General features: G+C 49.7%; 1 protein-coding gene across 5 annotated transcripts in view; it reads right to left on the bottom strand.

Annotated features, from left to right (window-relative positions):
* Tmem120b (transmembrane protein 120B) overlaps positions 1 to 11,566 on the bottom strand; it is a 41,993-nt gene that overhangs the window by 3,920 nt on the left and 26,507 nt on the right. For all 5 annotated transcript variants that reach the window (XR_013107049.1, XM_076922812.1, XM_076922813.1 and 2 more), the window contains 5 exons: positions 10,644 to 10,733; positions 1,849 to 1,914; positions 1,449 to 1,510; positions 866 to 958; positions 313 to 377 (listed from right to left, as the gene is read on the bottom strand). Coding sequence is in view for 4 of the 5 variants with exons in the window: in XM_076922812.1 (XP_076778927.1) it covers positions 313 to 377; positions 866 to 958; positions 1,449 to 1,510; positions 1,849 to 1,914; positions 10,644 to 10,733 (376 nt within the window). In the remaining variant the exon portion in view is untranslated. The remainder of the gene's footprint in view (positions 1 to 312; positions 378 to 865; positions 959 to 1,448; positions 1,511 to 1,848; positions 1,915 to 10,643; positions 10,734 to 11,566) is intronic.

Genomic DNA, 11,566 nt, shown 5'->3' with positions numbered 1-11,566 from the left:
AGTGTCTTAGACACAGCGAGTCCTAGATCCTGAGGAAATAGGATCACAGGGACTAACTACCTGAGGCTTTCCACCTCTCCCTCAGAGAGATGAAGCAGGGAGGAAGCCCTCAGACCGCCCAGGAAGCTGTGAGGCTCGGGCATTAACTGTGTCATTATGGGGAGCTGGATTTGGGTGATATCTGTATGGATGGGTACCTCGTCCCAGATACCTGAGACAGAGACAGGTACCTTCTGAGGGAGGGGAGCCCCAAAGATCTCCTGTTCTCAGGGGTCATCCCTGACAGCAATACCCACAAACTGAAAGACTCACGTGGCCGCAGAAGAGGAAAGGCAGGAGGAAGGTGAGGCCCCGCCACATCCAGGACTGGAACCCTTCTGCGGGGAAGAAGTAAGAGAGTACGTGTGTGTGTGTGTGTGTGTGTGTGTGTGTGTGTGTGTGTTTCCACGTGTGTGCATGCACGCCTGTTTAAAAAAAACCACACGGTCTCTCTGTTGCCCAGGCTGACCTCAAACTTCTGGGCTCAAGTGATCCTCCCATTTCATCCAACCAAGTAGCTGGGACTTGATATGTCCCACCAGACCCAGCCCAACACTGTGCAATTGTGTATATTATAAAATTCAGACCAGAAAGATAGGCATTCCAAAGGGTAGGTTCGAGGCCTAGCACTGAGGGGCCTAGAACCCTGTGGCTACCACACTTGGTGGCTGAAACAGGATCTCTGGTCAATTATGAATAGCAAGTGGGTGAAGACATGTCAGCCCCGGATCTGTGGCATGGAGGTCTGAAGCCCTTCTGATGTTGTGCCTCCACTGGAGGTGGGTAGACCAGCCTTCCCAAATCTACCCATTGCCCAGCTACTCACCCACTGTGAGGTCCAGGTGGTTCCTCTCCCCGAGGGCCCGCAGTCTGTAGAGACAGCCCCTCTGGTAATAATACTGTAGAAACTGAACACAGCCTGAAGGGGAAGCACAGCACAGGCTCGAGGAAAGCATCCCACCCAAGGCCTTTCCCCCAAATCCTAGGTCCTTAAATACAGACTAGTGTGGGTGGGCTGGGCAGAGGAGCAGGGTGAGCATACAGGTGACCTGCTTTAATTTTGATTTTAATAATTTACCACAGCTATACTTCTATGTGACTACCTCATTTTTTAGCAGCCGTTTCCCTCTGCATGGGGCTACTTTTCTTTCCCGTCTTAAGTTGCCTGTTGCACCCAGCATAATCCCCCCACAGCTTGCCTTCCACGAAGCATTTACTGAGTGCCTACTGGAAGCCTAGGAAAAGTCCAGAGGTTTCTAATCTGGTCAGTGCTTTGCTGGGTCATGACATGTCTAAGCTGTCTGTGCTCTAAGGGATAAAGCATGTTTGGGCCAGTATGGGGTGATAGATAGATAGAGCAGACCTCAAGAAACCAGGTCCTTCCTGCTAAGCTGGGCTTGAGTACTCACTCTGAAAAATGGAGAATGCTAAAAACTGATCACGAAACTTCTGATAAATTAGTCCATTAGGCCTGGGGGGGAAAAAGGTGGACATGCTGTAAAAACATTACCCCAAAAGGAAAAGAACATTTCTGTCCTTTGTCCTTCCGAGCTGACCAGGCCACACCCATCACCCTTTCCTAGAATGAAGGGACATCGTGGTCACTCTTGTTCCCCGTCACCTCTGCCCCGGACAACAGAAACTATGACATAGTCCCCAGAAAGCTCCCAGCTGGCTCCGCAGGACCCTGGCAGCTGGGCCTCCAGCCCAGTTTTCAGTTGACACTTGCTTTCATGACCCACAAGTCCATTTTCAGAATCCCTTCCCCGTGTACCAGCCCTCGCTCTGACACCAGCGGGAAAGACTTACCAAGTCAACATCACTCCAGACAGGAATGTGGAGACATAATGGTGAGACACCCACCAGCCCTTGATTCTTGGTGAAGAGAAAGAAAGGAAGGAACTCAGATGGAGAGAGACATGCAGGCAGCTTTCCGCTTCCTAGTCTCCATGAGCAGGGGCTGCCCTGTGCCTGAGAAATGGGCCAAACCGTACCTTAACTCTTCCTGCACAGGTACCAAACAGACTACTTGCAGATTAGTCCAGGGAGTTTCTGTGGCCTACAGAACACATCCATATCTGCAGAGGACCCTCAAGCCCCACCTCTTCAGCTCCCTAGCACTGAGATACCCAAGCCTAGGGTCTATCTATGCTGGACCAAACTACTTCTCAAGCTTCTACGTTGCCATCTAATCTGGCGAGGTTAAGGGGACACAAGGCAAAGGATGGAGGATCTTTGACCGAGTGTCTCTGTAGGAGACAGACCTGGGGAGATCGGAGCGCAGAGGAAGGGCTGTACAGAACACAGGATGGGAAGGTAGCCATCTGCCAGGCCAGGGGAGAGGCCGGAGATCAGCACTGATGACACCTGATGGAGGACTTCCAGCCCCCAGAGGCACAGGAAAGAAATGTCTGTTGCTTAAGATGTCCAGTGTGTGTGTATCTTGTGGCAGCAAGAAGCATTTCATTCACACTGTCCTTTGGGCTCCCATCTCTTTCCTTGCTTGGCTCTGAGGTCCTAACGTTGAGTTTCAGACTGGATGTCACTCCCCCCGCCCCCAAAGCCCCTGACTGCATTGCCTAAAACATCTCTAAAACAGGTGCTTTACAACAATAGAAGTCTGATTTTCATTTTGTTTCTTTTCTTTTTTTTTTTTAAAGAACTATTTATTATATGTATGTGAATATATTGTAGCTGTCTTCAGACACACCAGAAGAGGGCATCGGATCCCATGAGAGATGGTTGTGAGCCACCATGTGGTTGCTGGGAATTGAACTCAGGACCTCTGGAAGAGCAATCAGCGCTCTCAACCTCTGAGCCATCTCTCCAGCCCCCTCTTCTTTCTTTCTTTAGACAGGGTCTCACTATGTAGCTCACTGTGCAGACCATGATGGCCTTGAACTCAGAGCTACTCTAGCTTTGCCCACCAAGTGTTGGGATTAAAGGCAAGTTCCACCACGTCAGGCTTTTTTTTTTTCCTTTCAATTTTATAAGTGTTTTGTCTTTATGATGTCTATGTACTCTGTGTGTGTGTGTGTGTGTTTGTAAGCTAGAAAAGGGTGTTGGATTCTATGGAACTGGAGTTACGGACAGTTGTGAGCCTCCGTGTGGGTGCTGGGGATTGAATCCCCGTCCTCTGAAAGAAGGTAGTGTTCTTAACTGCTGAGTAACCACTCCAGCCATGGCTTTATTTTCTTCATGGTGTTTATTATGTGTGATAGTTTCTCATCTGTAATCTGAGCCTCTTTCCTATACACATATAAACCCCAGAGGATCTGGGGAGAGTGTGTCTGTGGTGTTCACCTGTGGCAGTGGAAACAGAGCAGCTGCTTAGTAAATGTGTCATAAACACACATGTATTTGCACATGTGCCTGTGCATGCACACACACATATACACACAGAGTGACAAGTCCAACGTTACCTCATACAGGCACAGATATGACACTACAGTGGTGTCTCCCATATATCCCCAGTTTCTCTGCTTTCATCTGTCAAAGATTGAGGCCTGGGTGTTGCATGCAGTTAAAAATCGTGGGATTCTTATTGTGAGAAATTGGGGCTCCTGAACCTAGTTATATCCACCTCAGCATCAGAGCCAACCCAGGGAAAAGAAGCCGGGTCCTCAAACTTCCAAGTGCCCAGATCTGCTTCAGGCCTCCCTGGCTTCTCCAGCTTGCCTCTGGGAAATGCTCTCCAACATACGGTAGCAACCTGCTTTGCCAAAAGCATCTGGGAGCTGTAGCTCCTTAGAGACCTGGCAATGGGAAAGGCGCAGGGGCTTGATTTTCTCTCCAGAACCCTCTTCAGAGAGGGTTAAGGCGATGGATCCAAGGTGCTACCTCTCCAATCCCAGCACTCAGGAGGAAGAGGCAGGCCAATCTCTGTGAGTTCAAGACCAGCCTAGTCTACACAATGGGAAACTGTCTCAAAAAAGTAAAGGGTACCTTGAGAATCTGCCCCTGGGTGAAGGGGGCGGGACTAAGACTTTCTCCTCAACAGGAAGAAGAATCTGCCGTGGCTCTCTGTTGCCACACTCCCAAAAGCAGGTAAACACCATGAATGAAATAATGTCCAAGACCTGCGGCTGTGGGAAGAAGTAGCCTGAGGCCAGGCATAGTGGCACACGTCTGTAATCTCAACACGCAGGTCAAGACAGGAGGATCTTGAGTTCAAGGCCAGCCTGGACAATATATCAGAAACCGTCTCAAATATAAAGAAAGGTTACGAGCACTTGCTGCTCCTCTAAGGAACCCGAGTTCAGGTCCCGGGATCCACATTAGGGGTCTCACAGCCACCTGTGACTCAAGCTACGGTCGATCCAACACCTTCGACCTACAGATGTGCTCCGTACCCCTACACATGAATGTCACATGTCACAAAGTCAGGGTAAGACATTTACTTCTTTGTCCCCAGCAGCCCTTTCGCCTTTCAGACTCTAAACGACTCCGGCTCCAATTTCTTAACAGTAAGGGCAGTTGGCCAGATTTCAGACTTTCCACTTAACAAGCAACCAAGAGGTCTCGCCGCAACCTCCCCAGAGCTTTGCAAGGCCACGCCATGGCCCTCAGATCTTGGCTGCCCCTGGACCCCTTAGTCCTAATCCCTGCTAAAGCTCCCCTGAGAAACACTCCTGGTGTGGGAGCAGCTTGACGCAGACCCTGGGCAACAAGCCTGACCGAACAGCGGCTTTTAATTTCACAGCTCGCTGTGCCCAGAGCCCGGCTCTGACAGATGCCACCAATAAACAGGGCTCGGTGAAATCGGGTGAAATCCACCTTCTTCCCCAGCTTCGCATTCACGAGCACTGGCATCTCCACAGCCCGAGGCTCTCTAGGCCGGCTCTCTGCTATGTGTTTATGTAACAGTTTTCATTGTAATAGAATTCAGATACTATGCGAGTCAGTGCGTCTAAGTGTTTTCATGGAGCTGGCAAACCATCACTACAGTCAGTTTTAGACCTTTGCTTCACCCCTACTAGACCTGGAACACTTCGGTATTACTTTCTGGACCTGTTTGCCATAGAAATGCAGCTTGCAGGGGGGAATTGTGGGCTTCAGGAAGAGCAGGCACACCTGCAACTAGAATGTAGGGACAGAACGTACTGGTTGCTGGGCTGTGCGGGGGAGCGCTCACTGCTTCTCTCTGCAGGACACATTAGCCTGCACGTTTGCAGAGGGCACACCAGGCACACTGCTAAACACCAGGTGGCCTCTGGCTTTGTGCTTTGGATTTTCAGGTGGGATGACTTCTGTTCTGCAGACTCTCTCCCTGCCCACCACCCTCGGGAAATGTTTGTTCTAAGTCTAGTCCCTAAAAACAAAACAGAAAAACAAAACCAAAACAAAACAAAAAACCAGTGGGAACTGAGGAACATGGCTGGCTCCTTGCAGTCATTCTGACACAGAAGGGAAGAGTCAATTGCTATCTGTCAGTCATCAGCCACTCTGGCTCCCAGACCTCTGCTCCCTTATGGGGCAGCACCTTCCCGGTCAGGGGTTTGAATGGAGAGGAGGAATATGTACACACAGCTCAGAGCCAGCCCTCCGGGTTCAGCAGCCCTCCAGCCACAGTGATTGGCTCAGAAGTCAGTAAGTGACTTGAGCCTAGCCAATCAGAAGTCTGTGTCAAGACTCCCGCTGGCTCTGTGACAGGGAGACTTTCTGCTCCTGTATGGTAGACAAGCACAGATTGAAAGGCAGCCTGGGCTGTGGGGAGTGAACCAGGGAAAAACAGGTAGCCAATGGGGCTCCTGACATTGCTGGAGCCCTTCTTCCCTCCTTAAACTTCCCAGATAAAGAGCAGTAAACGCCTTTCAGGTTTGGCCCCTGTTAGGTGGGTTTCCAACATTTGCAAAACAAAAGGGAAGCTGGCTGTCTACTGAGCTAATGAGTGACACCTGGGGAAGGCGTCAGACTCACCCAGGATGTTTCCATCTCAAAGTGGGACAATCCCTACCCTGCCACCCCAGACCTGCTTTCCATGACCCCAGGTACAAAGCAGGAATACGGACAAAGTTTGTGTTCATGCTTCAAGGAGCCTATCACAGAAGGCCTATGTGATTCAGGTCTGCTGTCCCAGGACACCTAGGTATCCCCCAAGACCTCTCTGTACCAAAGGGCCCAGATTTCATTCATCTCAGCAAGGCTTATGAGGTGTTTACTCAGTACCAGCCTGGCACAGGCCTGTGCTTAAGGAGTGAAAGACAAACCAGAAGAATGGCTCAGTGGGAGGGGCACCTGCTGCAGAGCCTGCATGGTGGAGGAGGCGACCAACTCCCCCAGGATGTGCTGTACCTCCCATGTACACACGGTGGCATGTGCACACCCACATACTCGCAGACCACAAATAAAATAAATTTTAAAAATTGAAAGCACAACTGCATGAGCACACCCACCCATACACACGGAGACAATAAACGGATGTAAAAAAAAAAAATTAAGATGTAGGCAACTGCAAATGCGTGCCTGCACGTACCTATAATAAAATAAATATTAAGAATTAAGATGAACATGGTTGCATATGCATTTTCCACATACACACACACAACACATAAACAGACAATTAATGTAAAAAAGTTAAGGTGAATGGAGCCTGCCTTGCTCCGTCTCCCCACAGGCTGGCCACAGCTCCTGTAAGTCATTCTAGGAGCTAGGGCCACTGGGTCTGCTTCAGCCTCCTCTCCCCAGGCCTGAGCTCTAGTTCCACCACTGTATGGGATTGTGCAGGAAAACCTCTTTTTAAAAAGCTCTGTGCGAGGGCTGGAGAGATGGCTCAGCGGTTAAGAACACCAACTGCTCTTCCAGAGGTCCTGAGTTCAATTCCCAGCAACCACATGGTGGCTCACAACCATCTGTAATGGGGTCTGGTGCCCTCTTCTGGTGTGTCTGAAGAGAACAATGGTGGTGTACTCATATGCATAAAATAAAATATGATCCCTAAAGGCAACGAGTGACTTATCTCAAAATCTCTAACCCAGTGTCTGGCACTGAGGGAACAAACCCAAAGTGTGCCGAGTGGACGTGGGGGGCGTGGGCAGGGCAGACCCACAACACAATTAAAGCAATCATCCCTGCTCCAAGGAGCCCAGAAAACTTCCTGCTAAACTGAGGCTGAGTGAGTGTGGTCTGGAACTCCACACAGCTGACACCTTAGTGCCTCTGGTGAGCCTCATTTTTCCAGGAGACCCTCTCATAATTCTGTTCCTTTCTCTCTGGTAATGGCCGGTCCACAGCTAAACGTACTAAAGCAAACACAGAAACAAAGTAACTACTACCGACATGTTCTCAGAGGTCCTTTATTAGTTATCTGTCTCTTTGTCTGTATCTATATATCTCCATTCATCCACCCACCCACCCATCCATGTGTACACGTATGTGCCTTTGCCCAAGTGTGGAATCCCCTGGAGCTGGAGTTACTGGCAGTTGTGAGCTGCCAGATTTGAGTGTGGGGAATCCAACTGCAGGTCTCTGCAAGAATAATCCATGCTCTTAACCACTGAGCTATCTCTCTCCACGCCCCACCCCCACCCCAATACTCTTAAAGCGTTCAACAGAAACGACGAGACTGACAACAGGTCCACAGAGACAGGAAGTGAGCAGACGACCAGAAAGTTAAAGAAGAGGATGGGGAAGAGAAGATGAAACTTGGTGTGGCATATGCATTTATTTAATCCAGGGATTTGGGAGTCAGAAGAAAGGGGATCTCTGTGAGTTCAAGGCCAGCCTAGTCTACGTAGCTAGTTCCAGGCCAGCCAGGGCTACATGTGAGACCCTGTTTCAACAACTATCAAAAAAAAAAAAAAAAAGTAGGAGGATTGTTGCCAGACATGGTGGTACACCCCTGTAACCTTGGCAACTGAGGTGGATAAAGCAGGGAGAACCCAATCTGGGTTACAGTGAAGACTCTGACTCAAAAGAAAAGAAAAGAAAAAGAAAGGAACAAATAAAATGGGCAGGTGGTACATGGAGATGGTTTCATTGGCACAGACGAGGGATGAGGACCACTTGAGAAACACTGACGTCATCTACCTGCTACAGGTTACGACCCTAAGCATTGCTGTGCCCCCTGGTGTGATGGCAGTTCTGGTCCTACCTCTTGGCTCAGTGTTCAGGGTGAGAACAACCAGAGACAACCAGAGTGTCACACAACTTGGAGGGTGGCTGGCAGATGATGTATCAGTGTCCCAGTTTTGGGAGCTGGAAGGGGTGACTTTGGCTGTCCTGGAACTAGTTTTGTAGACCAGGCTGGCCTCAAACTCAGAGAGCTCTACCTGCCTCTGCCTCCCAAGTGCTGGGATTAAAGGCCCAGCAGAAGACCAAGACTTAAAGACTCAGCTTTAAGGGTAAGGGCACCTGCCTCCAGGCCTAACCAACCTACGCTCAGCTCCAGGAAAGAACAGAGAACCACAAGCTAGCCTTAGCCCTCCACACTTGGACCAGTGTTACACACGCTCCGCCTGAGGTAAAGAAATAATTTTAAAAAAAAGCAGTAGGGAGGTGGGTAGGAAGTTAAGGGTCACCATAAAAAGGAACTGGACATTTAGAAAACAGGTCCTACAGGTGGCAAATCATGTTTTGTTTTGTTTTTGAGCCAGGATCTCACTATGTAGACCTGGCAGGCCTGGGATTCACAAGAGATCCACCTGCCTCTGCCTTCTGAGTGCTGGGATTAAAGGAGTGTACTACTGCTCATAGCATATTACGGATCTTTTAAGAAGTTTTTTTTTTTTTTTTTGGTTTTTCAAGACAGGGTTTCTCTGTGTAGCCCTGGCTGTCCTGGAACTCACTCTGTAGACCAGGCTGGCCTCGAACTCAGAAATCCACCTGCCTCTGCCTCCAAGTGCTGGGATTAAAGGCGTGCGCCACCACTGCCAAGCTTAAGAAGATATTTTAATTACGTGTATTTATTTACTATAGGTGAGAGTGTATGGAGGTCAGGAAAAAACTTTATAGTTGGTTCTCCCCTTCTACTTTGTAGGTCCCAGGAACAGGTCAGGTGGTCAGACTTTGCCTTTGCCCACCACAATCTTGCCAACCTCAAAGCATGGATCATTTTAAAATACTTTTTTTTTTTCTGCCTGCATATAGATGTGTGCTTCATCTGTGTGCCCAGGATCCTCCGAGGCTAGAAGAGGGTGTTGGCTCCTCTGGGACTGAAGCTATAGATGGCTGTAGATGCTGGGAACCAAACATGGGTCCTCTGCAAGAGTAGAAAATGCTCTTAACCGCTGGGCCATCTCTCTAGTCCCCAAATCATGGATCCTGACTGGGTCCTGGGACTCTGCTCAGAGGTAGGCAGGCTGATAGAAGATGAGGAAATCAGGGGTCTTCCTGACTTCAGGACCACTGGGAACCTCCTTATGCCTAGATTCAGACACTGACACTGAGATATGGTGACTCTCCCAAGGGACACCGAAACAGTTCAAAGAGGGGCCATGGGCTGCCCGGTGCTCCAGAGCTGCTCAGAGACACCCTGGGATCCCCTGGTACAAGGCAGGGTTTCCACAAGCCCCTCATCTCTTGTGCAGGACATTCCACGGCTTTCATCAAAGCCCATTCATCCAGTAACAATGTTCCTCTGGGGACCCACCAAACTCCCAACACTTGCATCAATGTTGCTGATGGATCTAGCAGAAGGTGAGGCCTTGTCAAAGATCCCCAAGCCACAGACCCATGAGGAAAGGGCAAATCCATCCTGGGCTAGGCTCAGAGAAATTACAAAGCCTTCTTTCCTGGTCCAACTATGAAAGGTGATGGTATGTGCAGGAAATGTCCACTGTAGCTTCCTTGATCCCAGCCACCCCCCACCTGGGTATTTACAGACTGAAGACTGCTCCCCCCTGCAGAAACTATTCCTCTTGAGATCAGCTAAACCTGTCTCCTTGGTCCAGCTATATGCGACGACCACACTCTATGTTCAACTCTGTATTATAAACACACTGAGCTTCTGGGGTGCTGCAGGTTCTCTATCAGACAGCCCAGTCCACCTGAACCCACATGTTTCTGCGTGTTTATGTGTCTGTGTGTCCATGTCTTTGTCTTTTCTTCATTCCTTCAGTGTCCCAGTCAGTTCCTTGGAACTGTGAGCACTTAACCTGGCCAATCACAGCCTTGCATTCTCTGGTAACAAGGACTGGTTCAGAGAGGCACGCGGTCCAGCCAGTGCCTGCTCCCAGCCAACGGATCAAAGCTGGCGAGACTCTCAGCAGAAAGAAAACATGCCCTGTCTGCTGGGAGTGATGGCATAAACCCAGGGTTGTTGGATCACCTTATATAGAGCCCAGGAATAGACAGTACCGAGTGGGAGGGTGAAGATAAGAGAGAAACCGAGTTATCACTCAGTGTTCGAGACCTTGAATGAACCCTACCTGAGGTCAGTCCCAGTGAACCTCCTGTATTTTTATGAGACGACAGATTTCTAATGACAGTGAATCAGCCTGACTTGGGGTTTCTGTCACTTGTCACCAAGAGACTGACCATAAAATAGGTGATATTACGCCCACGGCATCAGGCATGATCTCCCCCACCCTGGATGTCAGTATTTCTCTTTGGCTCCCTGTTCCTCCAATGGACTGACCGTCCCCACAGCCCGTGCCTCTAGTTACCTGGAACCATTGCTGATAAGGATGCTCTCCCGAATGGTCAAGGTGCAGTAATACCACACGAGCAGGAAGTTGAAGATTTCATCTGTCACCCTGTTTGGAAGAAACACCATGAAACAGCTTGAGCTCTCCCCTCGCTGAGAGGACAGCCAGGACCAGAACTGCCCAGTGTTTGCATCAGTTCTTGGGTGTCTCCTCTTGCCTATGCCCAGACCCCGTCCACTGAGTGCAACAGGTCTAAGCTATAAAACGCCAATGATTGATTAAAGCAGTGAGAGGCATGAAAGAGTTCTCTCAGAACCAGCATGGTCCTGTATCATCCTGACCTCTCACTTCAGCCTCTGGAGTGGCGACAGACTATGTTGCTGCTATGTTCTCTAGTTAGTGAAACTTCACCAGAAAGATCTTAGGTCTGAGACTCGTGGATAAGCAGAGGGGAAAAATAGAAAAATGCCCAGGTTCTAGGGGGAAGCTTAGACACTGGGTTAGAACATGGCACACCATAGGCTGCCCTGGGAGGAACCCAGAGGCCTCAGTGTGAGGACTTCTGATGGCATACCAATAATTCCAACTCTCTTCCAGAGGGGCAGATGAGCAGACGTAACTGGTGTGCACAGCCTTTGCCCTCGGGGGCACAAGTCAGGCAGTGGCAGCAGGCAGGCACGGACTAAGAGCCTGCAAGGACCTTTGTTGGGAAATTCAAGTAGCCAGGACAGCAGCTGGGCTCTTTCGGCAAAGTACATGCCAGGAAATAAACCCTTGACATTTATGCCAAATGCCTAAACCATACTTGGCCGCCTCCCTGCTTACAGCAGAAAACCCAAGCAGAGAGGGGAATGGACCAGACCCTCCTGGTGGTATATGGTTCCTTCCTCCATCCTCAGTTCAGCACTGTCTGCCTCCCCCTCTCTCTGATCCGTCAGTGA

The sequence above is a fragment of the Arvicanthis niloticus genome, chromosome 24, assembly GCF_011762505.2.
Source record: "Arvicanthis niloticus isolate mArvNil1 chromosome 24, mArvNil1.pat.X, whole genome shotgun sequence".
Taxonomy (NCBI): Eukaryota; Metazoa; Chordata; class Mammalia; order Rodentia; family Muridae; genus Arvicanthis; species Arvicanthis niloticus.
The sequence above is the reverse complement of the archived record's forward strand: the minus strand, read 5'-3'. Positions and strand labels throughout refer to the sequence as shown.